At 46.1% G+C, this 26,144-nt stretch overlaps 1 protein-coding gene across 3 annotated transcripts; it reads left to right on the top strand.

Moving 5' to 3' along the window:
• Positions 1-6: 6 nt before the first annotated feature.
• Positions 7-24,870, top strand: C2CD2L (C2CD2 like). 3 transcript variants are annotated; one of them, XM_006037616.3, is made up of 14 exons: positions 7-192; positions 9,756-9,851; positions 10,338-10,457; positions 12,795-12,905; positions 13,766-13,879; positions 14,864-14,978; positions 15,160-15,283; positions 15,898-15,962; positions 16,634-16,761; positions 18,022-18,193; positions 18,960-19,061; positions 19,993-20,126; positions 20,502-20,784; positions 23,861-24,870. In XM_006037616.3, exons 1-14 carry the CDS (start codon positions 25-27, stop codon positions 24,082-24,084), a joined length of 1,956 nt encoding a protein of 651 aa, XP_006037678.1. In that variant the 5' UTR covers positions 7-24; the 3' UTR covers positions 24,085-24,870. The 3 variants fall into 3 exon arrangements, with proteins under 3 accessions (XP_006037678.1, XP_025049807.1, XP_025049808.1); XM_025194022.1 differs by lacking the exon at positions 7-192 and adding an exon at positions 357-465; XM_025194023.1 differs by lacking the exons at positions 7-192; positions 9,756-9,851; positions 10,338-10,457 and having other exon boundaries at positions 12,886-12,905; positions 13,750-13,879.
• The last annotated feature ends 1,274 nt before the right edge of the window (positions 24,871-26,144 follow it).

Below are 26,144 nucleotides of genomic sequence, written 5' to 3'. Positions count from 1 at the left end.
CCCGTGTTAAAGTGAGAGGAGGAAATGGGTCTGAAAGGTGTGCGTGCGCAGAGGGCTCGGGCTCGGGCACGGCTGTGCCCAGCAGGAAAGCCCCAGGCTGTGGCTGGAGGGCACAAGTCCATCCTGATCACCAGGCTCTCCTGCCCTAGAGGCTCACGTGCGCTTTTACGGTGGGGTCCCTACGTAAAGCAGGTAACTTTCCAGCATGTTCCTGCAGTTAACAGCTTCACTCTAGGCAAGCCCCAGGTGATGAATGCACTGTGATGATGAGATGCCCAAAGCGGACCTTGCAGGAAGGCCGAGCACATCAGGCAGAGAGAGAAACACCAGTCTTGCAACCACGCCTTGTTTACACAGTGCTGTGCAATGCCGTTCCACTATCTTTAGGGAAACACTTCTCTAGCGGTGAACAAACTGTTGAATTGCAACACTTAGGAAGTGTGTGAGAAGATGGTGAAATGAAAGGTAAACTGGAAAAAATGCTTGGCGCTTTAAATTTATATATAAAATATGCCAGAGCTACGCAAAAGTGGCACCTGTTTTCCTGGAGGAAACGTTATCGGGAGTAATTTAAATGACTATCCTACAGGCAGTTAAATTACAGAGAGGATTACTTGGCACCTTTTACAGTTTGGCCAAATGAGCTGAGGTTTAACAAGCTTGACAAGTAGAAGTAGGACTGATCTTGCATTAGATAACCATGTTGTGTGAATTGGCATTTGACTCTGGGTATCACTCATCCCAGCTACACAAGCTATCATCAGGCAGTGGGCTGGGGGGGTTGTTGTTCAAGCCCCACCTTTTTCCTCCCCCACTGTCTCTCCTCTGCCACTGCTTACCTCACTGGAGCAGTGGTGGGGAAGGGTGCAAATTTAAGACCACCTTCTAATAATTAAATTCTGTACGTGGAAAACTATAACCAATTTATAAATGTTTCCATGTCCATAATCTAATTATTGAGGGGCTGTCTTAAATATCAGGTCTTTTTGGATTCAGGTAAATACAGTAATTCGGAAGGTGTTTTGCTTGAATGAGGAAGCTGGAATGTCAGACATGATAATGCTAAAGTGCCACTCCTGTCACTGTTTTTTCCCCCGGCACCCTAGTAACTGACCTTGGACCTGCACTTCTGCTCCTGTTCTATCATGCTTTATCCCAGCCCTTTAGTTGTTATACCTTCCATGGCCTCCTAACCATTGAAAGGGAAACTTGTACTTTCCTTGTGGGTGTAGGCCCACAGTGACTGTATAGCCAATTAGCCTGCCTCAGGCACTCCGATTCCTTCACATTTTGAACTCGGAGGGGGCAATCCATATTGGCAAGTAGAAGCGAAGCAGTGGCAGGGAAGATACTGTCATCTTGGTCTTGAATGGACTTAAGAGTAGTTAGAGGGTGAAGACCTGTCCCTTGCACTGTGGGCAGGCTGACCCTGGCAAGAGTCTACAGATGCCTCCAAATGCGAGGGTCTCGGCTGTGCAATGTGTGGCAATGGGGGATTGCCTTCGGACTTGCCCCCTAGCTTGCTCCTTCACTGTTTTGGCTAGGGGCAAGTGAGACTACGGGGCATCTGAACTCTAAGGTCTCTGGCCTTGGGGCTTGCATAGATGAGGCCTGCCATGTATTTGGGAGTCTATAAAGCCCAAGACTGTGGTAGTTGAGAGTTAAGATACCTGCCAGTGGTAGTGTCACACAGATTTGAATGACTGAGTTCTGCTCAGTTGAAATTTAGAATTCCATTTGGAACTAGTTTGGCCCTGAAAATGGGGGGAGGGGGAGGGGGGTGCGGAAGGAAAATCCAAAGCAGTTACTTGCAGTGGCTGGCTTGGGCCTGGAATTGCCTCTTCACTTTTCTTGTCTGGCTTATTTTAAGGTCAGATGCATTTCTGGTTGTCCTTTGTATGAAACTCCCTAATCTCAGTGGCATTCAAGAGACAAGTGGGGAAAACAGTCCCTCAGTTGTAAACTGGAAAGATGGACGCGCACCAACCTCATCAAGGAGTGCTTCTGCAAATGTAGCTGGATTCTTTTGTATGTTAAAAGTTGGGATTAAACCTGCTTTTGATTTGATGACAACGGTGTGCCTGTCAATCAAATAACTGCCATGTACAGTTTGAATTTTCAAGTAAGAGTGTTCATTACTTTATTTGGCTTTAGAAAGGAGAAATGTCTTAAATTCATTCGGTGTGTCATGAAGTTTTGGGGCCCCTCTACTGTGAGCTACAAACAGTAAGTTAAAAACTTACTATAGAGTGAGTTTTAGTTCTCTAAGGTGGCTTAATTAGTAGTTCACCAAAACAGGGGAAAAAAGCCTTATTGTCCAAGTGAACACTTATGTAATGTGTAGCTACTGACAAGCAGGCTTGTGCTTAGGTGCCATTACTGTCTATGCTGTTGGAGTGATGGTTCAGGGAAAATGAGAGCAGCACAGTTTGTGTACTTAGCTTTTATTGGATGAACTTCATAGTTGGGGGAACATGTCAGACAAACTTTGGGGCACAAAATTCCTCAGGTTAACTAATAAAGCCAGTCCAGTCAAAGATATCAAACTACCTGCATTTTTTGTTCTGTTGCCCACGGCAAGTGAAAATCCTCTTGTTTAAACAAGCAACAGCAAACAAAATCACCATTGTCTTTTGGCACACCTTGGTAACATTTTCAATCTAAAATAAACAGCCGGCATCCTGTATTGGCAATGATATTTTCTTAGTTAAGTGCAGTTTGTACTGTGTGAAAGGAGGAGATCTTCACAGGTAGTTTAAGGCTGGGTTATATGTAAAACTGAATAATAGCATCAGGTGCAAAACTTGAACAGTTTTATGGAGAAGATGGGCTTTGACCAAGCGTTTGTTACTTTGACAAAAATAGGGATATCCGTGAAAGTGTCTGTCCACCTGGAGTTGATCCTGTTCTCTAAAAGCAATTGCTGCTGTTGCTGAGTCTTGTTAGTGTCTTAATATTTATCATAACGTGTGTGCACACAATGATTAATAGAGAAAACAGGGAGTCTTCCATTTGAAAAAGGAAAGTCACACCTTTTGTTTGAATAATTTGACCAGCTCTCCCCTTTTTTGAATGCTTTAGGAGACTAGTCTAAGCTTGCCAGTTTTAACATAACATTGCGGTGTCCTTGCCATCCACGCCTGGAACCTAGCTGAGCCAGGGGAAAGAGCTCTGGCCCCCACAGCGAAGTTATTCCCGCAAGGCCCTGGTGTGGCATCTCACAATGGCAGATGCAGTTAGAGGGAAGCTTGCATTATTGGTTGTGCCTTATCTGGTCTGAAGTTAAAATAGCTGATGATATGGTTGTTTGAAAACAATTTTTGAATAACCTGGATGACCTACTCATCTTCTACCTACTTTGTGCTGAGTTGTATAGAATCCCATGTAGCTCTTCTTGTCTGTAAGTCAGTTTTTCTCAGTAACTCACAGATCACTGGAACTTCTTTCTGCTGTCTGCATTCTTTAAGATGAGTTTTGTGTTCTGATATTGCTGCAGGTTAGGTAGAACCCCCCCCCCAATATCCGTTAAACATAGCTGTATTTCTGGGTCCAAAAACCTTGACTCAGCCTCTTCCCTAGCTAAATAGACCTCTCCTATCATTATACTGGCTGGTCCTTACATTGCCCCACCCAGTAAACTGAGAACAAGAATGGGAGGGGCAGGCTAATGAAATTACTAGCAGGTAGATTTAGATGCTGCTCTATATACGGCATATGTATAACTTGTAGAATTCTCTGTTGATTGTAATGTCTTGGTCACATTGCATGGCTGTGTGTAAACAGGGTGAGATTACTGATGATAGAAGTCAAAACCTTTATAGAGATACTGGTGAAGATAAACAAGAAATAATTTGATGCTTTAAGATGTCAGGTGATCAAGAGTCTCTCCCCTGCTGCTCGCCCAATGTAAAGCCCCATGCAGTTGGTCAGATTCATTACTGTCCCTCAGCTGAATGACATGGTCCCTTTTTACAGGTGCGTACTATTTCTTAAATAGTACTATTTCTGAATGCCAAAATGATTCTTAAAAGGGAGAGCTGGTCAAATTTGTGAAGCTTGCTACAAATGCAGATTTGGAGTATGCTGCTTTCTTCACTGTGTGTGTATGGTGGAGGAACTTGCAAAATACGGGCATTACAAAAGGAAGAACTTGGAAAGGAGAGTTATGAGGAAGGTGGTGAAGTAGAATAATAAGGCATTCATGGTGCAGGGAATAGTGTAGAAAAAGACACGGTGGAGGGAACAGTAGATGGAGTAGTGTTGGTGATAGAGGTGCATAAGTCAACGTGCTTTATAGCAACAGCTTCATGAGCATTCTCTGGGATGCTTCCCAAAAGTAGCCTAGGGTGACTGGCAATGCTTCTTCCTTCGTGTCCTTTGCAATGAGCTATTTAGCAGAATTCACAGACTTGCTGGAATCTGACAGGGCGGCACCGGGAGCACTTCTGTTGTGGCCTTGAACTTGTGACCTCCGGGCTGTCAACCACGTGCCTTAGTACCTATACCACCCCAGCCCACTGATAATGGTCACTAGTCTCAAAATCTCCTCTCTGCTTCAGAAAAAAGAATATTAGATTCACTCCACCATCTGCTCCAAGCAAAAATATTAGCACAGATGAGACTTTTATTGCCCATGGCACAGCAGAAATCCATCTCTTTCCCTTCTGTGCATACATACTCATAGCTCAGCACCGGTTCCAACTATTGCTTTATACATCTGTTAACCAACAGTGCCTCGGTGCCATAAAGGGAAAGGAGAACATTTGTGATCAGTATCTTGCTTGAGGCAGTTATGTCCAACAGAAAGCCCTCTACTTTCATCTATCCTCCTCCAAATAAGTTTTTGCAAATATAAATTTGCCGTGGCCTTAGATTTTACGGGTGGATTGGGCATGGGTAGTGTTGCATCAGTCTACGACAGGCATCCTTATAAAAGCACAAAGCAAATGGCATTAACTCTCCTCTTGTTGACTCGGAGGTGGTTAATGTGCACTGGGCTTTAGAAACCGCACTCCCCTCTCCAAAGATGTGGTGGAGGAAGCTTGGTTTGCTGCTCTCCACGTTGCACCTCTTGGGGGTAAACAAAGGATGAGGCTCCACAGCCTGTCAAAGAAAGGGAACTTTGTGATGGCTTTGGCAGACATAAGGGACTTCTTGATGTTGAGAAGCAGAAGCTGAGAGGCCTTCCACCACATCCTGTTATGTGAGAGTGCATGTGGGAAGGGCTGTTTGGGTCTAATCTAGACTACTGCTAGATTCAAGTGATGGAACATCTTGCATGGTACCAAAAATGCTTGCCTGTGTTCCAAGGCAAAGCATATCTGCTGCTGATTGCCCTCCTAGCGGGAGCCATGGAGATCACGAGAGAGAAGGAAGCACATGTAGCTAAATCTGGCTCTGTGCTGCTCTGTCCAGTGGGACCTGGTGGGTAGAATTGGGACTTATGTATGGAGTTGGATAAGACCTGACACAGTGAATTTTTAAAGACCTGCTTACATTTTCTTGCATAGGAAGGAAAAGTCCTCTAGTCCACTAGCCAAATCCAGACTGCAGAGCCTTGGCATCCAGCCAGCGAGGCTTTCCCTGAGTTGGGATATTAGGCAGCAGGGACATTATTTCTCAAGCTGCATGCAGCTGGATTGGGGCTGGGTCACGTTCCCTCCCCTGTAGGTCTAGGTTGGGGCTGGGCCATGCCCCTCGAGCTGACACAGCTGGATCAGAGCTGGGCTGCTCCCTGCACCCCCTTCCCTCCTCACCAGAGGCTGGATCAGGCCCTGTTGTGCCCACGCCAGGCACCAGATTGGTCCCACTGGCAGGATCTGGCCCTCAGAGGGACGGGACGTGGGCCATCCAGCCTGTAGGGGTGCAGGGAGCAGTGGTAGGGTACAGAAGCTTTGCTGTTGTTCATCTGATGCCCCCTCTCCTTGTAGAACATGCTTGGCTGTCACTGGTTCTGTGTCTGTATGCCAATTCCTTTACAGTAGGGCTGTACAGCTTCTAAGGCCCTGGGGCTCATGTATTGCCCAGGCCATGCCAGGAGAGCCATGGGCCACTGGGCCAAGTGGTATGTGGGCTCCCCTTCACTACATCTCCTGACGTGGTGCTTCATTGCGCGGGTTGCCCCCAAAGCACTGGGTTGCCTCCTCCCCTTCTTGCTGTCCCATGCAGGCATGATTCCCTTCTCCCACCCACCCTTCCTGTGTAGCCGCAGGTTTCCCCTCTCCTCACCTTGCCTGGAGTCACCCTCTCCCTTGGCTTCCTGCAGTATGCCCTGATGCTCTTAGGATGGGGACCTTGGAGAATTTGGCTGCTGTTGTAGCTGGATTGATGGAGGGGAACAGTGCTGGGCTGAGAAATTATCCCCTCGTGGGCCACATGTGGCCCCATGGGCTGGCAGTTGGACAGTCTTGCCTTAGAGTTTAAGTCCTCATCCTGGAACTTGTTTCCAGTGTTTGCGTGTGGGGGTAAAATTGAATTTCTAATAACCTTTCTTTTAGTGACAAACTTCCTTATTTCTAAACCCAAATCCTTGTCCACGATGAGAAGAGACTTAAGAGTTTCAGCAGCTCAAAAAAAAATCCTTTGAATTTCTGAGTGCCAAAATGGGAAGAAAGTGAGGAAGTAGCTGCATGCGACTAAACACTGATTAAAACCTTTAGAACATGATTGATTTTTTTTAATTTGCTGTTTTTAATCCAAGCGACTTGATGAGGTTCACTGTCTTTAAGGGGAGACTTTTGGATAACAGCGTGCTCTCAGAGCCAGTATGGGATCAGAATACACGTGCCCCTAGGCTTCAATCTGGACTGCATCCCTCATGTGCTATGGGAAGTTGAGCAAATAATTTAATTTCTTCAATGTCTTTCTCCTTTTTGTTAATGAGGACATGGTAGCAGCTTATTACCTCATGGGTCTGCTGAGAAGCATCAAATATGTGGAAGATGTAAATGTATCAGCTGCCTCCAGCATGTTCCTGCTGCGTGTGTTCCATCCCCCCCCACAGTGTAATATGGTGGCAGTGGGATAGAAGTCTGTTTGTGCTCCCCTTTCTTGCAGAATTTCAACTTTTTTCAGCAGTTGGCAAGATGAGGATCCAGTGTATATGACTGATATCCATTTTGATATGTTAAGGTTGAGGGCATGGGAAGAGATTAACATGACAGCTGTTGTTCTGTAGTTCTTATACCTTTCCAGTTAAGATGGACACATGCAAGACTAAAATTCAAAAAAGTAAAGGCAAATTTTCCCCAAATTTTTTAATAAGCAACAGCCCAGGGCTGAGCAGTTTGCCCTATGCCTTGTCTTTGCCAATGCAGTTGTTGCAAAGAGCGGGTTTCGATAAGTCAGAATGTATTACTCAGCTATGTGTTGCTGTTTTTTCCTTTAATTGGATTAGGCCTGATGGCAATTCCATCAGAGAGAAATTTTATAAGGAGCTTTTTACTCCCCCTGCAATCCATACCAACTTCAAACTTTAGTCTTGCATCTGATAGGCAAGAGTGATTGGAGTCTGAGCCTGTTCTCGTTACAGATGATAGCCATATAGCAAGACCACCCCTCCTGTTCTCCTTTCTAGGCCCCAAGAGGACTTGGAGATTTCAGCTAGAGGCGAAAATCCTAATGTTCTTCTGGATAGTTATTTTTAGCTGCTTTTTTTACTGCTATCAGAGTTTTTCCCTTTTAGCAGTGCCTGCTGAAGAACCATAATGTGTGTGTGTCTATGAAAAACTAGAATTTGACAGTGGAATTACTGCAGAAAGGGCAGTACAGTAGCTGTGTATATTTTTACAAGTGCATTGAACAGTCGGGACACTAGAGGATCCATCTTGGCTATGTAGTGCTTGTTAAGTGGGTTTGATCAACAGTGAGGCATTCAGGCTAAGAAAACTGGCAGTAGGAGGAAAACGTCCCCACTGGTCCTTGTTTAGTTGCATAGCTTTCCTTCTCTTTTGATTTTAACTCTTAGTATTGATGTAACTTCAATTTTCAAAGGCTGTTTACTAATCCTCCTCCAATGTTACTACAAGGAAATAGTCTATTATTTTCAGCTTGTAGACTTGGAAATGGGCAAGAAGGAGTGACTTGCTAGTGATCAGTAACGGAGGCAGAATTATAGCTTAAGTGTTAGTGAATTCCTGTCTTGTGTTTATAAGGCTGTTCCTGTGCAAGCGATCAGTCTTGCTTTTTAGCACCACTGTCTGTACAACTTTTCTTCACTCTCAATGAATTTCACAAGTATAACTGAGGCCTGGATGTTCAGGCCAGGCTATGTGCACCTCTCTGTATTGCAAAATATGATGAGCATGAGAAGGTAGAAGACTAACCATACAGAATCAGACTTGCAATCCATCTACACTAGTATCTTGCTTTAGGTGCCAGCTAGCGTGAGATGCCTCCAAGAAAGATCTGGGGAACCCTTTGACAGGCAAACGGGGGAAGAGAGGGCTGGAATAAGCTGCTCTCTAAATAACTTGGTCTAGCCCATAACACCCAGAGATTTGTCTTTGGTCCTGACTACACTGTTCAACAGCTGCTTCTCATTTTGCTTCTGAATTTTGCGTCTCTGTTTTGGCTATCTCTCTGTACTCGGGTTCCAGGACAAGGAGAAGAGAAGTTCATTATCTACATGTCTACAGTTGACTGTTGTGGTTTGTGCTACCCTTCCCAGTGCTAAAGGCTGTCTGGCACTTGTCATGAAGAAGCTCTGTTTTTAGTTGTTTAAAATTTTATTATGCTCCCCGACTCTCCTTTGCCACTTCCTTCTCCACCTCAGGTGTGCAGGGCTGAGGGTGAGCTTGCGGCATACGGTGCAGTGGGGAATGGGGGCACGGGTCTAAGGTGTGCCGTGTAGCAGTGGTGGAGGGGTTTGTGGGCGCACACAGCAGGTGGGGGCGGGTTTCATGGGGTGTGTGGTCGGAGCCTGCCCTGGTGTGGCCTGCAGGGCATGCAGCCCCCAGCTGTTTGGAAGCTGGACAGCCTTGGCTTAGGCAGCCCGTTCTCACTTCCATCTCCCTGCTCGGCAAAGCCTTAACTACCAGCCAGACTTCTGGGGAAAAAGGGGTTGCAGGTCTGGTTTCACTCTGCAGAGAGAAAAGAAGGTAGAAGCAAGAGAAGCATTTACAAAAGAAATGTATTTTGTTCAGTGCCAAGTGCTGGCAATAAGAAATGCTCATCGTTAGATTAAAAAACTGGGGAATTGTATTTCAAAATGAAAGTTTGACTTGACATTTCTGAGCATCATAGCTCCACGAAGAAAAAATGACACCAGTGGTTTTTGTCTGCCTTCAACACCGGCTGCTTCCTGCTGGGAATTCACAGCAGGCACAAGCAAAGAACAGAAGGGATGGTCTTGTGCATGCTTTTTGATGGGAGCCACTTTGTCATGCGAGAGGCTCGGGGTGGGGGAGGTACATAGGAGCTCAAATATCACTGTCTGAAAGGTGTTATGTTTGGTAACATCATAGCTGAGGCCAAGTTACTAGGACTTTGGATTTCCTTTAACCTGCTGTCACCAGACTTGTGCTCAGTTTTGGAATCCTTCAGGCTCCATTCAGATTACCACAGGCTGGTAATGCCATAAGCAGACCATGAAAGGCATACCTTTCAGTAGTTTGGAATATCTCTGCTGCTCTGTTAGCTCTGCACTCATATGCGAGTTCCCTAAAAGAGCTCTGGAGGCCTCTTGTTGGAATTACTGATCTGTTTGAAACCTGCTTTGCCCTTGCTTAGGAACTAACCGGAGTCTCTTGCCCTAGAGTTCAGTGCAAATCACGTTTGAAGAGAGTTCTCATCTACCACCAACCGCAAATATAAGCCACGTGACCTGCGTAGACCAGTCGGACCACAGCATGGTAAGGCTCTGCATCTTCGATCTCGCTATGATCTCTTTCCGTTTACCTGCTAGTCTGCGTTACCAAGATTGCCTTGCCCTATAGCACTGGCCCAGAGCTGCAGTCAGGCATGAGCTGTGAGGGGATCCACTTGGGACTGGAATAGCTGTGGTGGTTCCTGCAGGTCATGACTGAGGCATGGCAGCAGAGCTGAGCGCTCTCTCAAGTTAGGAGGGAGAGGCAGTGATAGAGCTGAGTTGTAGAAGTCTACATGGGGCTTGCTCTTTGCACTAATCGTTGCCCTGGATAGTACTGTTGGCTTTTAACGTCAGGATCCTACAATCAAAAGCAAAATGGATCTTGTGAGCTAATGTAGCCTTACTGAACCCTTGCTGTGGCTTAAGAAGCAAATTCGTGAGGTTGCTATGGTTCATGTGTTGGCCCAGTGTTTGTATGCCCACGACTTGTGCATTCGTTCATGGAGACGGCCTCCTTTCTTCTGTCTAGGTGTTGCACTGCCATCTGTCAGCTGATGCTGTGAAGTTCCCAGTTTCTGTTGCCCAGCAGTCCCCAGCAGCTGTTTCCATGGATACCTATCAAGTCACTTTGGATTTGCTGCAGGCTCAGGTAACCTATGCACTAAAAGTGGAATTAGATGTTTTCCACTTGCACTGATAAGCTGTTTAGCTCCTGATGATCCTTGTTCCTTAATAAATAATAAGAATTCATATCTCTTGACTTTTTTTTTTTTATCACTCCTTCCAGGAATCCACCTTTTAATACTATAAGTTTTATTTTTAGAAACAATAACTTCAGTAGCTTTCCACCAGAGTATTTGCTTACTTCTGAGATAGGTCAGGGTTTAGATTTCTTTTGAAGAAAGAACTGAGGCAAGAGATGCTTGGTCCTGGCCAAGGACCATTATGCCTGAAAGAGACCTGGGCCCCATCATAGGCATATGTCCTATAATCCCTTTCACAAATGGATCAAGTCCCCTCTTGAAACTACTAAAGTATCTGTCCCCCTCTTCCCTTTTACCTGTTCCAGTTGGAAGAGTATCCCAGAACCTTGCTGCTGTAAGGGTTAGAAATGTTCTCACTTTCAGCCTAAACTTACTTATGGCTAGTGGGTACCAACAGTGTCCTTCTGTTAAACTAGTTGTTTTCCTTCTTTGGCTATGCACACCTTTTGATTTGGAGCTGGCAGGGATAAATTGCAGACGTACATTTGCTTCTACATGGTAGAAACAAAGTGACCGCCCGAGGATCAGGGGTGTTGGTTATAGCCGTGTTGGTCTAAGGACATAGGCAAACAAGTTTCTTTGGGTAAATGTGATTATCTTTTATTAGACCAACTAAATAGTTGGAAAAATTTACAACTATTTAATTGGTCTAATAAAAGATACCACACTTACCCAAAGAACCTTCTCACCCTGGGATCAGGAACTTGTGCTTGTCTTCTCATGAATGAGTCTGCATTCCCATGTTGCACGAAAGGTGCCCAACCTGCAAGTCAGTACTGAAAACTGTTAGATGGTAATTTCTTTCTCCTTTACTGTTACATGCACCATTTCATTGTCATCAGTTGTAGAGGTAATTAAGAGCCAAATCCTGAAATCCAGCCCTGGTGATATCTTCCTGGGGAAAAAGAATCTCTCTCCAGGTCTGGGGCAGCCACTGGAACCTCATGGTGCACAGCAGAAGCTGAGAGAGGGAGAATGGCCTATAAATCTGTGTTGGAATTGACTGGTTGACTGGGCTGAACAGATGTCTGGATTAACAGTGAATGTAGTCTTCACTGTGTCACCCTCTGGACTGTCTGATGATCAGTTCTTATGAAGAACATAAGAAGTGCCAGGCTGGGTCAGACCAATAGTCCATCTAGCCCAGTTTCCTGTCTTTGACAATTGCAGACGTGGATGCTATAGAGGCAGAGCATCGAACCGAGTATCTCTAGAGTGATCTCTCCCTTATTCAGTACTCTCCCTGGCATCCACTATTTTTTTGGGTTAAAGATACTAGAGGAAACATCTCCAACCCTTACGTTCAAGGGGCTGAAGTGCCATAGTATAATGTTATGCTCTTGTTCATCTCTGTACGCTATAGAAACGTGAGGAATCCTGGCTAGCTGCTGGAAACCTTTATACCACGTGGCAGGCTCTGTCGGCGGTAGATGCGAGTGTGTGCATTTGTAGGAGTTGTTGTTGTTGTTGTTGTGGGCTCTTACTTCTCTGGGCTATTATGGGTACCAAGCTGAAGGACAATAAGCAAACAGTATTGCATTGATACCAGTCATAGCTTTTTTTTTTAGCCTTGCTTTCTTAGTCCTACTGCAAAGCTTGGTTACACTGGGTCGTGCTGGTAACTAAATCCCACTTCTGTCCATCTTTTTTGATTTGTATCCTGCCTTTCCCAACAAAGGCATAGGGTGGCTTACAAGAAGAAAACAATGAATTAAAAACAGGGGAGTGACAAGAGGACCTAAGGAGCTTACCATGTCTCAGCCTGGTTTTGTTTGGCAAATGCCTGCCCAAATAGGAAGCTCTTCTGAGAGATGCTTGGGCTCAGGCTCCGGCAAGCCTCCAGATAGAGGGCGTGCCAGAACCGCGAGGGGCAGTTGTAGAGAGTGCCTTTGCACACACTTGCACCAAACAGACTGGGTATATTGATGGCACTTGTAGGAGGTTGCTCTTGGCTAACTTAAGGGATTGCAGTGAGGTATAAGGGAGACCCTGGGTAGTAGGGCCCAGATTATTTGGGGCCTGTTACGTCAAAATCAGAACCTTAAACTCTGCCTGGAAAGCTACTGGGAGACCATGCAGACTCTGGAATTATATGCTTCTGGCAACCCACTCCTGTCAGAAGATGGGCCACCATGTTCTGCCATAGCTGCAGCTTCCAGACAGAGTAACACACCTAATATTAATTTTATGCGCTCCTAATTATCTCGTTTGGCCTGCTCCAGGTGGAGATCCATTTGGAAGAGATACAAAATGAGGGCCTGGTGGTGTCATGGATGTTCCAAGACAGACCAGACTTGAACTTATCAGTTCTTCCACGATTTCAATCTCGTGAAGTGAGTAAACTGAGGATGGGGTGGATTGAGATGGGAAGGATGGGGGTGGCTGGAACCCAATATCGGCTGTAACTTGGAGAAAGGAGTTGTGTGTGTTTTTATGACCTTAAGCTAACAGTGGTGTATCTTCACTGAATCTGTAAATGGTAATGTAGGTAAGGTTTCAGTAGCTTCTGCTGTTTTACTGAGCTCTAAGCAAGGCAGTTGGATGATATGACAAAAAAACCATATCTGTGTTACACAGGTACTCGCATAACTGCTTTCAGTGCTGGATCTGAGGTTGGGAGAGTTTTTGGGAAAAAAAGCTAACACAGGCAGCCCACCGTGTTAATAACTTAGTGAATGGAACTTGGGCACATTTTTGTCTCCACAGCTTGGTCCCTCCAATCCCACATATCTTATTTGTGCCTTGTATCTGTGCTGAGAAGCCTGCTGTCCCCTGGCTTGTTCTTTCTGTGTTGCTGCAGGAATCCAGCTGTCTTCTACTAAGTGAAGCAGGATAGTCATTGGTTGCCTTGCATGGCTATGACAAGTCTTCTCCCATCACACTTTGGGGTGAATGCAGATCACTGGGGGAGGGGGGAAAGATGTTAGGACTTGCCTGTGACCCACTAGCTCTGAAGCCTCTGATGGGTTACCGTATGCTGTATACATAGTCAGCGTTGCCAGGTGGCTTTCCTTTTCCAGGAGGGATAAAGGGAATGCAAAATAGACGATGGATTTTTCAGGGTTATGTGACCCTGTCTTAGATGAGCTGAGGTCACTTTGGCATAAGTTCAGGACTGCATACTTTGCCCTAATAAAGAATGTTTCATTCTCCATATCTTTCATTTGTTTCTTCTTGGTTTGCTGGACAAAAGAATGATGGGAAAGTGGATCTATCTACTATCAAGGATCTTATTGAGGACTCCATTCTCAGCACGCAGCCTGCCATGATGGTGAATCTGAAGGCATGTACTGTTGGTGGCAATATGGTAAGACTTTCCCAACTTTTAACCTGATGAGGCACTGGAATTCAATCCATGTGAGATGGCTGAGGTGGAGAGCAAGACTAGAATTGAACAGGATTAGATATACCTGTGTGTAATGCCTGTTGCCATATAACCAAGGGTGCAAATGCATGTGGCCTTCAATTCATGATGGCAGATGGACAGTCAAAGGTGTATCAGCACTGGATGTTGATCACTTCTTTTGGGTTTTTTTGTTTCTTTTTAGGTGGGGGAAAATGTATGGGCTATGAGTCTTGTCTAGCCTTGCAATTCCTCTGTTCATCTCTGTGTGCTTGCAGATGTTCGTTAGACAGTTTACACAGAAGTCAAATCCTATAGTGGTCAGATTTGGGAGAGTGCAAAGCAGACCCTAGAGATGCATAATATTTATTGTGCTGTTTGGGTGCATATCTCATTCCACTTCCTCTCCTGCAGCCAATGCTTGTTCTCTACTGTTTGCTTTCTTACTTCACTACAGACCTCTTAATCCAGAGGGGACTAACCTTTTTGGCAGGCATGCTACAAATTAGCCAAGCACCCTTCCAAAATGCCACTCTGATCCCCTTTCTCTTGCTGCTCTGCTTTCTGCTCCCTGCCTGTCTGCCATGTGCCACAAAGAGACTGCTTGTGTCACAGGTTGGCCATCTCTGTCTTAAACAATAATGCTCAGGTAGTCACTGGCCTGTAAACTCTTTCATACATTAATAGGCTTTGGATCATTTCAGCTTAATGAGCAGCTTTTCTGCATCACTCATGCCTGTTGTCATTAATGGTAACTTGGGGAGATGCTAGGATTCATGCCATACCTTTCAGTTGCGTTCTGCTGGGTTTAGTCCGTTCTCCTTCCTCTTAATCAGCGTTGTCCTTTTCCTTTCTCCTCTCTGAGCTGCGGTGACTCCTTCCCCAGACCTGTTGTCTCAGAGGTGCAAGGAATGACAATAGGTTATGACGCTCCTTGTTCTTCCTCAGATGTCCAATGCTAAGCTGTCTCGGGAACCCTCCTCAAACATGGCAAGCCCAGTGATGCACAAGCTGCTACTCCGGAACCCACAAGCACTCAGCTTGGGCCATGAGGAGAAGCAAGGTGGGAACAGAGAAACCAGTTTACCTACTGGGTATAAGTGTAGGGTTTCAGAGGATGGGGAGAGACTCGTCTTTGTCACTAGAGCTAGACACACACGCACGTTAATGCAAGACGTTGATGATTTGCTCTGTCAGGTTTAGTTATTTTCTTCCTTTGATCTGATCTCTCTATCCCATGCCAGGAAGTGGGGAATTTTGCTTTGTGGCAGAGCTAGACAGTCCTTTGCAGCAGAAATGGACAAAGCCCGTGAGAGCCAGCAGTGTCAGTGCAGGAGCAGAGGTGGAATGGAATGAGGAGCTTGCACTGTAAGGAAATGGTATTTTGTTCTTGGGTTCTTTAATTTTTTTTTTTCTTTAAAATGTGGGAGTGATGAAGGCAAACCTGCTAGATCTCTAGAATTCACTAGACTGGCATGTTGCTAAGGGAAATAGCCAACAGGTAAACTCCACTATATTGAGACAAGTTTGTATTTTCTACGTGTCAATCTGTCCCATCCATTCCTATGATTGACTCCAATGCAGTTGTTAAAATGCACCCCAGTTTTTGGATATGCAGAACTTCTCCATGTCTTCTTCTGCCCTACTTTGCCTACAGCTATGCATTTAGATCCTGACTACAACTATGCATTTAGATCCTGACCTCCAAAAATTACTGTGTTGTACAAGCTCCACTCCCCTCTTCCTCCCACCATCTCCACCTCCCCACAGATTGACTGCAGCTCTGTAAGTCCACTGTACTGGGAGCTTGAGTCCCTCATCCCCCGTTCCCCTCTCCCATTTACAACCACCCTGAAATGGAATCTAGGAAATGTGTGGCAATGATTTAGCAATAGGGTTGGCAGGAGGGGAGGAGAGGAATGTGGGAGAACTAGAAACAAGCCTTTCAGCATGTGCCTAATCCAGTGCTTCTATCTTGGCAGGGATCTGGGGCCACAGAGCAAAGAGTTAAAGCTCCAGGTATTGAGGATCGGCAGCGGGGGTGAAAGTAAGTACGGGACCCACAGGGAAGAACCGTGGAGTTGAATAGGCTTTCCCAGTGTCACTAATGGTCCCCTGAAATTCTTATAAGGGTTACGGTCATGGAGTCCTCCTGGGATGGCAGGGAGACCTGAGCTGCTCTGTTTTAGTTTGTGGATCTCGTACCTTACTGAAATGCTATGTGGGTTATAAACTCTGGAAAAGATACTTCATTGGGGTTTAGATGTAGTGAAAGCTCTGACAGTTTTCAGATGTGACCTCTGTCAGCTGGGTTGTGGGACACATGTTTTCCTTACTAATTTCTCTGATACCTGGAAGTTGCCCATGGCATAGCATTCTGGTTGCAAATAAAGAAGACTGAAGAAGGGCCGTGTTCTGGAGGGAGGTGAGTGAGTGTGATGCAGTGCTGCCAGGCTTCTGCCCAGCTGCTCAAGGCTTCATTCCTGAGTGCAAGACCCGAGTGCATGGAAACCTGCAGAACTTATCTCCAGAACTGGGGGTGCGCAGTTCATTCATGGCTCAAGCACACACAGAATGGTCCCATTGACTCTTCCAGTGATGGGAGATGGCCTGCTGCAGCTGTGGGGCTGTTCCTTGTTGGAGCAGGAAGTTGAATCCCCAGAGATTAAAAAGGAGGTTTTGGAGGCATCTGGCTTATGCTTGTTCTCCCTGTCACAGATCTGCTGCTTGGACATGCCATAGTCTTCCTTAACCTCCTTAGCAAGCAGCCTTCTGGGAAGCAGGCCTTTTCACTGACCCCAGGTGTGGGACATTCATTGGCACCTGCTGCTACCCTTAGGTTGGAGGTAAGCTTATGGCTTGGGAAGGTCTGTGGAGTGCCTACCCTAGAAGAGTTGCAAGAGGTGAACCTCCTTGTAAGGAGGTGGAATTTGGGTTGTGGCATAGGAAGCTCTAGTGGCAGTAACAGCATTGCTAGAGGTGAAAATGTCTTAGTATCTAAGGGGCACTGCTCTTTCCTGTGCTCCTGAGCCTCCTGTAAGAACCATATATTTGCTTAAATCCAATACAAGATTTTTGGTTTGTTTTCACCCCCCCCTTCAATATTGTGGGGGGGTGGGTCTTAGATTTGAGTAAAAGTTAGGGGCAGACAGCTGCTCTGGTTCTGATTCTGACCCTGATCCAGGTTTGGTTTGGGCTTAGAGCCACAGTCACAGGTGCTGCCACTGCTGTGTATGCTTAGGTGCAGCTCTGGTCCTGCTCTGGCCTGGCAGTGAAGGTGGTGGCAACCCTAGCTCCAAATCTGTCTCAGGACCAAGGCCTGGGCTGCAGCTGCTGCTCCCCACTGCTCCCCACTTTGGTGTGGTCTAGAGTCCTGAACTGAGGGTAAACGATGTGGGGCAGACAGCAGGGGGGGGATGAGGGGCTCAGGCATTATGAGGTGGGGAGGGCAGGTAGCAGGGGCACAGGCACATGACAGGGGAATGGGGTAGGGTGGGAGGCAGGGGGCAGGTATGGGGAGACAACCCTCCACTAATTAGATTCTATACATGGTAAATTATAACAACATTATTAATTTCCATGTGTAGAGTCTAATTACTTGAGGGGGGTGTGTGTGGGGGGGCAGGGGGGTTAAAGTCAAAGTTACCTTGGATTTGGGTAAATATGGTAACTAAAGGAGGAACAATGATCAGTGCTGGCTGCCTGGTCTTTGTGACTGGAGACCTCTGTCTTCCTGGCCTGATGGACCCACTGGGTTGGTGTTGCCTCTTAAACAGTGATGCTAGGTAGGCCTTCAGCACTTGGGTCTAGAACCCCCCTGCTCACTCTGGGTAGATGTAGAAAGTGCAGGATTAGCAGAAGCTGCTTCTGTGACTAACGTTGAGGAAGAAAATCATGCTGCTCCTGGGGATGGCCAGTAAAAAGTGTCACGCAGTATGCATCTTCATTACTACACCATGTCTAGCCCAAACCTCTGAAGATCTCAGTAGGATTTTCTTTTGTTATTACTTATGAGGGGCCTGTGCATCCCAGCCAATGCCTTTGTACCTGGGCGGAGGTCAGAGGGTGGCTCACCATGACACCTTTGTATCCTCTTCTCCTTGAAGTTTTTCTACCAAGAGTCCCCTGCATCCTTGAGTACCCAGCATACTGCATCACTCCGCACCAGCATCACCCCCACCAAGAAGTTTGAGATGGATCGTACCATCATGCCTGATGGCACTATTGTGACCACTGTCACCACCATTCAGTCCAGGCCCAAAGTGGACTGCAAGCTGGGTAAGGTCTGATTTAGTATGCAGCTCTTAGACACATTGCTGGTATCTGTAGTGAGAGAATAAAGCAGCTCTTAATTTCACCAGGCTTAGTCTTATAGCATGTGGTTAGCTTCTGTAGCTGTCAAATGCAGCAGTCCTTGCATATGTGCTCGTCATACAGATAACGAGAAGGGTGCCTGCAGCCTGTGGTGTGGGAATGGGATTATTGGCACTGGGCGATGCTGCTGTTCTGTTGTTGGCATCATGCTGTGACTGGGAAAGTACACTTGGCACCCAGGGCCTCCGCTTTTGCCAATTCTTGCTCTGCTACTGGCTTCCTGTATGACTCTGGGGAAATCAGTTTGTCTGTCTGCTTCCATTTCCTCATCTCTGAAGTAAGGCTGATGCTGAACTGTGGTGTTCCTCATGTCAGCGTTGTGCACTAAGTACTGTCATGTGCTGACTAGAACCAAATGCTTTCCACTTTGGCTTGGTAGCATTCCCTAGCTTCAGTTCCAGGTGGGAACACTGACACACATTGCACAGGACTGCGTAGGAGACCAGTGTGCAATGTGACCAGTGTCTGGGATGCTACATGACTTGCTCCATGTTGGATGGAGATCTAGAAGGTTCCCCACTTCTACGCACTGCTGGGTGGAAAGGCTTTGATGGGCCCAGTGCCAAAGACTTGCCTGTAATGGGCAAAGTTTGTGCTTCAAAGGCAGGCAACTTCAGGTAGGTCCTGTCCCTCCTACTGCTGACTTGATGCATTTCTTTCTTGGGTCTAGATTCACCTTCAAGATCTCCATCCAAAGTCGAGGTGACGGAGAAGAAGACAACGGTGCTTTCAGAGAGCAGCTGTCCCAGTAACACCTCACCCAGCAGCAGCCGTATGTCCTTTGATACCTGAGACCTTCCTTAGTAGCAAGAAGCTCCACCTCCAGTAGCAAAATATGTCATTCTCTTGGCTGTTTTCTGTCCACTGTCAGAGAAGGTCACTCAACTAACATGGTCCTTTGTAGAAGGCAGGGTAGATCTGCACCTTACAGACAAACCAAAGTGTGTGCATGTGTGTAAATACACGCACACAGAGCACAAGGCTTTAATGGGCTGAAGCTCACTTTAACTAATTTTGTGTGTACGCATGCATATGTGTATGTGCACATATATGTTGTCTCTGTGTGGTTAGTCTATAGGGTGCTAATCTACTTGGCTAATTACTTGACTTGAAGCTAACATGGCTAACTGTCTCTCTGCTTACTGTCCTTTGCTTCAAACGGTACTTCAAGATACTGGGGGAGGGGCGGGGAGGAAGATGGTGAGGATGGAGAAGTTAACTTTGTTGTCAACTCTTAAGTTCCTTGTTGCCCATCTGGCATATCCATAAGGTATCTCACCCTGGAGGGCTTCACAAGTTTTGTATTGGTGAGTTGCTTCTGAGCCCTTGGCTAGAACATATTCCGTTAAGCAGGGCATGATGGAAATTAGTTGGGAGTTCAGGACCAGAATTGAAACTGACATCCTGAAACTGCCTGAAATGAGATACTGTCCAAATAAAATGATCAGAATTGGAATGTTGCCAGGAAGTTAGCATTACAGACCTAATTTATAAATGTGGCAATATTATTAATGCTTGCAAGTGGCTTGAGACTGTGGCTTTAAATCTCCATTCACTTATTGACTTCTCCAAGACATTCTGCTTTTGGGTCAGTAGAGTTATTTCAGCAAAGAACTACACCCCACCCTTATCTGGATCCATGTTAAAAGAAGTTGTGGTCTGCAAGTGATTTGTCTGCTCAGGGATGCCTTTTTTGTGAATAGGGGAGAGTCATATGTCCAATGGCTTGGATCCTGTGGCAGAGACAGCGATCAGGCAGTTGACGGAAACAAACAACAAATCTGTCAAGAAAACCCCGACTAAACGCAGCACATTGATTATATCAGGAGTTTCCAAGGTAACTAGTAGTTTGGGAGCTCTGCTGAAAAACTGCCTGATGACTGTGTATAATGACATGTTCCGTCCCGCAGAGACCCTTAGGTCTAGGACACGTGTAAAGGAATCTCCTTAAGAGTCTGAAGTCTCCCCCAAAAGCATCCTAAGCCTCATGAATTGCAACTGATTTTTGCTCTCAAGGGGCAGTTTAACCATTTGAGGCACAACCTTAAATCTTGTCCCAAAACAGACTTCTTGTCCTCCAGCTCAGAGACTCAGCAAGAAAACATCTGTGTTGTCTGAAAACAGGAAGGGGAAGAGGTAGCCACGTGAGAGGAAAGTTGTAAATGTGACTTTAATTAATGGGTTCCTTGTTTGACCTTTAAATCTCCTTCAGGTACCAATTGCTCAGGATGAAATGGCACTTTCTCTTGGCTATGCTGCATCTATGGAGGCAACAGTGCATGGGGACTCTGTGGTGTCTGGCACTTCTGAGCAGATGCAGACCTCTGCTGAGCCATCCCAGTTGCTCGAAGCATCCTTCTCAGGACAGAGGTCCAGTCAGGAGCTGGACGAAACAACACGATCGGACATCTCTGAAAGACTGTCCGTGGAAGATGTTGAGTCTGAAACTGGCTCCACTGGAGCCCTTGAGACCAGGAGCTTAAAGGACCACAAAGGTGAGGACCAGTGTTGCTTGGAACATGAGCCAGTCAGCCTTACAGACCTGAGTCTAGGGTGATGGTCACGTCTCGTGGCTGAGTAAGTGTCCGCTTGTGCAGTGGGTGATGGTAACTTCATTCCTTATCTGTTTTGCTAAGCTACAAGATGATGTGCTTTAGGCAACATGTTTGTGATTACGTCTGGAAGATATGTCAAAGCAGTCGCTTTCTAGCGAACAGCCAACCTGTGTTAGCAGCACAAATTGCAGGAATGGGACTTGGACTGGAGTGTTCTCCCAAGTAGGTGTGCAAATAAAAGGAGCAAGCAAGTTGCAGTGTCAAATACAAGGCAAATGTGAAGTCAGTTTTAAGACTTATTTTACCAAGTGTCCAATATCATAACTGCTAAAAGCAATGGGGCAGCTGATGGAGACCTTGCGACAGAGCTTTTGTGAATTAAGAGTTGGGAGTTGGTGAAACTACTAGTTGTGTGATGCAAGATAGTAATGTAGTTTGCCTAATGAAACAAAACTTGTCTGTGTAGGTGAAATACTTACTGATGGAGAGATGCAATAGTCTATAAATGGCATGTTGCATTTTTTTGTTTTTGAGCTCTAGAGGCCGAATGAAGTCAGCTTCGTGCTGCATGGAAACGCAAGTGCAGATTAAAAAAAAAAAAAAAATTATTGATGGCGGGGGGTTTTGTTTTTTTGATTGTCCCAAGCCAAATCAATTCCAAATCCATGAGTCATTCGAGAACCATATGTGACCTTACTACCAGCAAACATCCTCCACCCCCACCTGGGGCTTCAGATGCTTCCAAATCATTTGGCAGGCATCCTGTGTGCAGGACCAAGCTCAGAGGCTTGGGGTTCAGATGCCCCCAAGTTCTGCTCACCCTCAGCCATATGGCCACAGGAGTAAGCTAGAGAGGAGTCTCCCATTTTGATAAAGTGGGCATAAAGCCAAGATCTTCCCATGGGAAATGAACATAGGAGGTTAACTACATGTTACCTCCACGGGTACTATCCCGTGTCAGAAAAGCAGTTATCCTGAGCGACTAGAAAAACCGCTTTAGTGGTCGTGGTATTTCTGCTGCCAGGTAAGTATGGAAATGCAAGTGCATATCCCTGTGCTAGCTTCAAAACTAAGTGGTAGTGCTTCCAGTTCCAGAGCTAGTTGGGAGCGGGGTGTTCATAGGGCGGTGTATTTAGGGTGGTCATTGGTCCTGTTTTATTCTGGACTATCCTGTTTTAAACCCTTTGTCTCCTCTTGGCTTCTGAATGAGGAATGGATGGCAAAAGTCCTGTTTTTCAGTTGGTGGCAATTTTACATGTTAATATTATTTGCCCTCGCAATTCTGTGGGCTGTGCACAGCCAGGAGGACCAGGGTCCTAGCCAGCCAGGGTGGCTCCACCTCTTGCGGCTGGTTGGCTAAGGTGGCAGCCCCACCCCTCATTGCTGTTTGGCAGCGAGGCCTGCCTGTCGCCAAAGAGATGTCCTTAATTCTGGGGATGCTAACTGTACTGCACAATATACCCTAAGGCACAGGGGCTTTCAACCTGTTTTGGTTGAGGTACCCTCAGCGGCCAGCCCAGAAGCAGGGAGTCGCCTGGCCGGTGGACAAGTGGGTGGTGGGGGCAGGGGAGGGGTTCCTCATTGGCAGGTGTTGGCAGGTGGAGGGGGCGGGGGGGATCCACTGCGGCAAAACAAGACGCTGCGGTGGCAAAATCAGAAGTGCTGCCGGCGAAACTGGAAGTGCCCCCAGCTTCTCTGTTGCACTGCCACGTGTACCCTGGGGGCTTCCCAAGTACCAGTTGAGAACCCTGCCCTAAGTAGTCCTGAGGTCATAACTTGCTCAGGAGTATCATGACAGGCAGAAGAGCAATGGGATGAAACTAAAGAAGGGAACTTCAGCCGAGTGTTGGGAAAAGGATTTTTTGTAATGGAAAGGAAGGGGTCTTGTCTATTCCCAGTGGGTGTAGATGTATGGCTCAGCATGACGTTGTGGTCCGTGCCAAAGAGGGGGGTTTGTGGCCTTGACCAAGGAAGCAGAGACTGTGTGAAAAGCTAGGAAGGAAATGGGATATTAAATTATTGAGCTCTACCCAAACACCCCTGCCTCCCGTGCCATTCCTTGGTGGAAGGTACCAGTAGTACCATCCATAGAGTTCAGATGGGAAACGAAATGGTAGTACTTTCCTTAACTCCATACATGAGCCAAGGTCTTACTTCCAGCAGATTGTGTGGCAGCTCAGAATATAAGTGTGTACTCAGCTGGGCTCTCTTACGCTAAATGAGGTTCAAATAATTCATAAACAGGACTTGATTTAATGAATAAGCCATAGACATGCCAAAAGCCCCTGCCTGCAATCCTAAGGAAATCAGATTTCATTAACCACCCCCCCCCCCCCCCCCCCCCAACAAACAGAAAAAGTACCTGTAATTGTGAAGGAAAATTTGAACATGTGATATAATAGTGACTGTAGTGAAATCTGCCTCAGTCTGCAGATAACTTTCAGCAGACCCCAGTGTTTTACTTCGGTTTAACTTTTTTTGTAAGTGTCTGAGGTGACTGTGGGTTTTTGGAATAAAAGCCAAGGAAAAGAACTGTTCAGTCTTGCATATTATTCACATCTATACTTATTTAACATTTGATAGTCATAAAAATTAATTGGAACTTCTTAGAATTTAATATTGCTGTTTTATGATGATAGTTAACTTTGTTTTATAATTGATGTAAGCACTTAAACTCTCTTCACTGTTCCAGTAAAGTAATGCTTAAAGTATATGACCATTTTCAGACGTGTCAGTTGACTGAAGTGGTTGTTTTCTTTGTTTGTTCGCTTGTTTTTTGACGGGTTAAATTCCCAGCCTAAAACCTAGTGGAGTAGAAAGACTTGGGGAAGAAGGAGTTCCTTAGGGAAGGTGAGGCCTTGCACTGTGGGAAGCTCTAGAATTCGGAGAGTATGTGCCTGGGTATGCTGTTAGGCTGTGACGCCAGGAAGGAAACATGGTCTGCTGGCTGGAGTTTGGGCTTGGAGTTGGCTTTATTCCCAGCTTTGCCATTGACTTGTGTGTTCCCTTTCTGCAGTCAGCTTTCTTCGAAGTGGTACCAAACTCATCTTCCGGAGGAAGAACAAACAGAAGGAAGCTGGTTTGAGCCAATCGCATGATGACCTCTCCAATGCCAGCACCAGCTCTGCTGCTAGGAAGAAAGCGGGGAGTTTTTCTCGCCGTCTCATTAAGCGTTTCTCTTTCAAGTCTAAATCAAAACCCAAAGCCAATGGCAGCACAACAGCAATGGGTGAGAACTGAGGGAAGTATGAGCCAGTCTGAAGTACTGCATGGGATCCTCTCTTCTGATCCATCTTTCCCACCCCTGGTGTGAGTGATCACAATCCTTCCACCCTCCAGTGAAGAGAGACCTCCCCTGCCCTGGTGCTTTCTATTGGTTGGGGAGAAGAGTGTTCTGAACCCAGAGTTAAGGCTGAGCTACCTGGGTTCTGTCTCCTCTGGACATCGGAAACCATCTTCCTCTTGCAGGAACACAGGGGCATGCTTAACAGTCTGACAGTTTGAGACGCTGTTGAAATAACTCCACATTCTCATGGTGGCAACATGCCTCTGACTTCTTCAGACAGTTTGCTGTAAAGGGAAATACCCTGAAGATGACTGCTTTTGTGCTAAAAAATCAAGAACTAAGGGAGTTAACTATGTGGAGAAGAGACTCCTTTTCATAATTTTGAGGATAAAGAGGTTCAACTGTGGCTGATGATGAACCCTACACTTGCAATATTTATGACCTGACTGAGATGGGACAGTTCAGTGTCTCTGCTTGGTGGAAAGTTTCAAGGGCAGGAGTTAGACTTCCATAATCCAGTTGCACTCTTTGAACTGTGACTTTCGGAGAGAAGTTTGGGAAAATGTCTTTAACTGAAAGGGTTTCTAACAGAAGAGGGAAACTAACCACTATGAAAGAAACTGTCTGCTGGGTTCTTTGAAAAATCATGTCATAGCCACAGTAGTTGCTCTCCTGTTGCTGGGCTTACCTCAGGTCTGTGATATCATGGAATGCTGAATTGATCCATAGATGTGCACTAACATGGGTGTCTGCTGCATTTGTGTGGACCAACAGGTGTTCATTGTATGAGTGGGCTGTCTCTTACCTAGGAAGACGGTGGTTGGGAGGGGTGCCCCAAGGAAAGCGTTGTGTGGTTGTAAAGAATGCAGGAGCGTGGCGCTGTGCACAGTTGCCATGTTCCCTAAGTTCTCTACAGCAAAGGCCAGCAGCATGCTCAGAAGGGTGAGGTGTGAGGTAGATGGTTATTTTACCTCTAAATCTATTGCAGCAAGAAGAGTTGGGGCTTATTTCTTTTCTGTGAGAGCGAGTTATTTCCTGTTTTGTAACAAGGAACCTGATATATTGGCTCTTTCTCCAGCAGTTCTGACTCTTGCTACTCTGCTGTATACAAGTTGAGGTAATGGTGCTGAGAGTCAGAAACCCCAAAACCAGGTAGTCATCTGGGGAAACTTTCTGGCATGAATGTCCAGGCCAAATCTAAACAGATCTTTAGGAGACCAGGAGTGTCTTCTGGGATTAATGATTTGATGTGAAGCTTCTGTTCTGTTCAGGATGTAGAAATAGGGAGACACCAAAGTAGGCTATGCTGGGGGAGGGATTACTAGAGGCATTGAGGAAGACCAGGTTGCCTGGGATTGGTCTAGAATTCCCCGCCCCAGCATCATCTTTACAAGATGGCAACTGACCTGGGATAGGAACTGCTCTGGAATGGGAAAGTTGGAATTGTGCCTGTTGCTGTGCCATTCAAAAGAGCAGTTACTGGGTTTTGTAAGAATTGCAGAGGAACTTCCACCATAGGAAAAAATCTTACAATAGAAATGGTCATCGCAGCACATCAGAAGCAATATGTACGAACATGCAGCCAAGAATTTGAGGCCTTTGCTAATATTTCTGGACAACAGGAGCGTAACAGATATCCACAATTAATTGAGCTGTGACTGAAAGGGGAGGAGTGGGGCACCTAGGGGAGAGATGTTCTTCCATATCGCCCCACTGACCCTAGCTAACATGGGACTATGCATGCATAGTAAATAACGGATCAAGTTGGCTGAGCAGTAGCTCCTTTCCTTCAGCCTTTGGTCCAGAGTTGTCAGTTCAATTTTACCACCTTTTTTGTTCTCCCTTCTGTTTTTTGCCAGGCCAGTGCGCTTCAGCCCATTATACTCTGATCCCGTCCCCATCCGCTACAGGGCTGCAGCTCGTTTTTGTCTGTTACAGAACTGAGATTTCTTTGATGACAAATCCATTGCAGGACATTTCACTGCCACAGCTTGTCCACTATGGCCTAAAAGTT

This window comes from Alligator sinensis, unplaced genomic scaffold (genome assembly GCF_000455745.1).
Source record: "Alligator sinensis unplaced genomic scaffold, ASM45574v1 scaffold1352_1, whole genome shotgun sequence".
NCBI lineage: Eukaryota > Metazoa > Chordata > Crocodylia > Alligatoridae > Alligator > Alligator sinensis.
Note: the sequence above shows the minus strand (reverse complement) of the source record. Positions and strands in the feature narration are given on the sequence as shown.

Bases quoted from the DNA above. Each gene is read 5' to 3' on its own strand.
- C2CD2L (XM_006037616.3), top strand. From the start codon at position 25: ATGGGTCTGAAAGGTGTGCGTGCGCAGAGGGCTCGGGCTCGGGCACGG. The intron at 10,458-12,794 runs GTAACCTATGCA...GGCCTGCTCCAG, and splicing joins TGGATTTGCTGCAGGCTCAG to GTGGAGATCCATTTGGAAGA. The intron at 20,785-23,860 runs GTGAGGACCAGT...CCCTTTCTGCAG, and splicing joins GAGCTTAAAGGACCACAAAG to TCAGCTTTCTTCGAAGTGGT.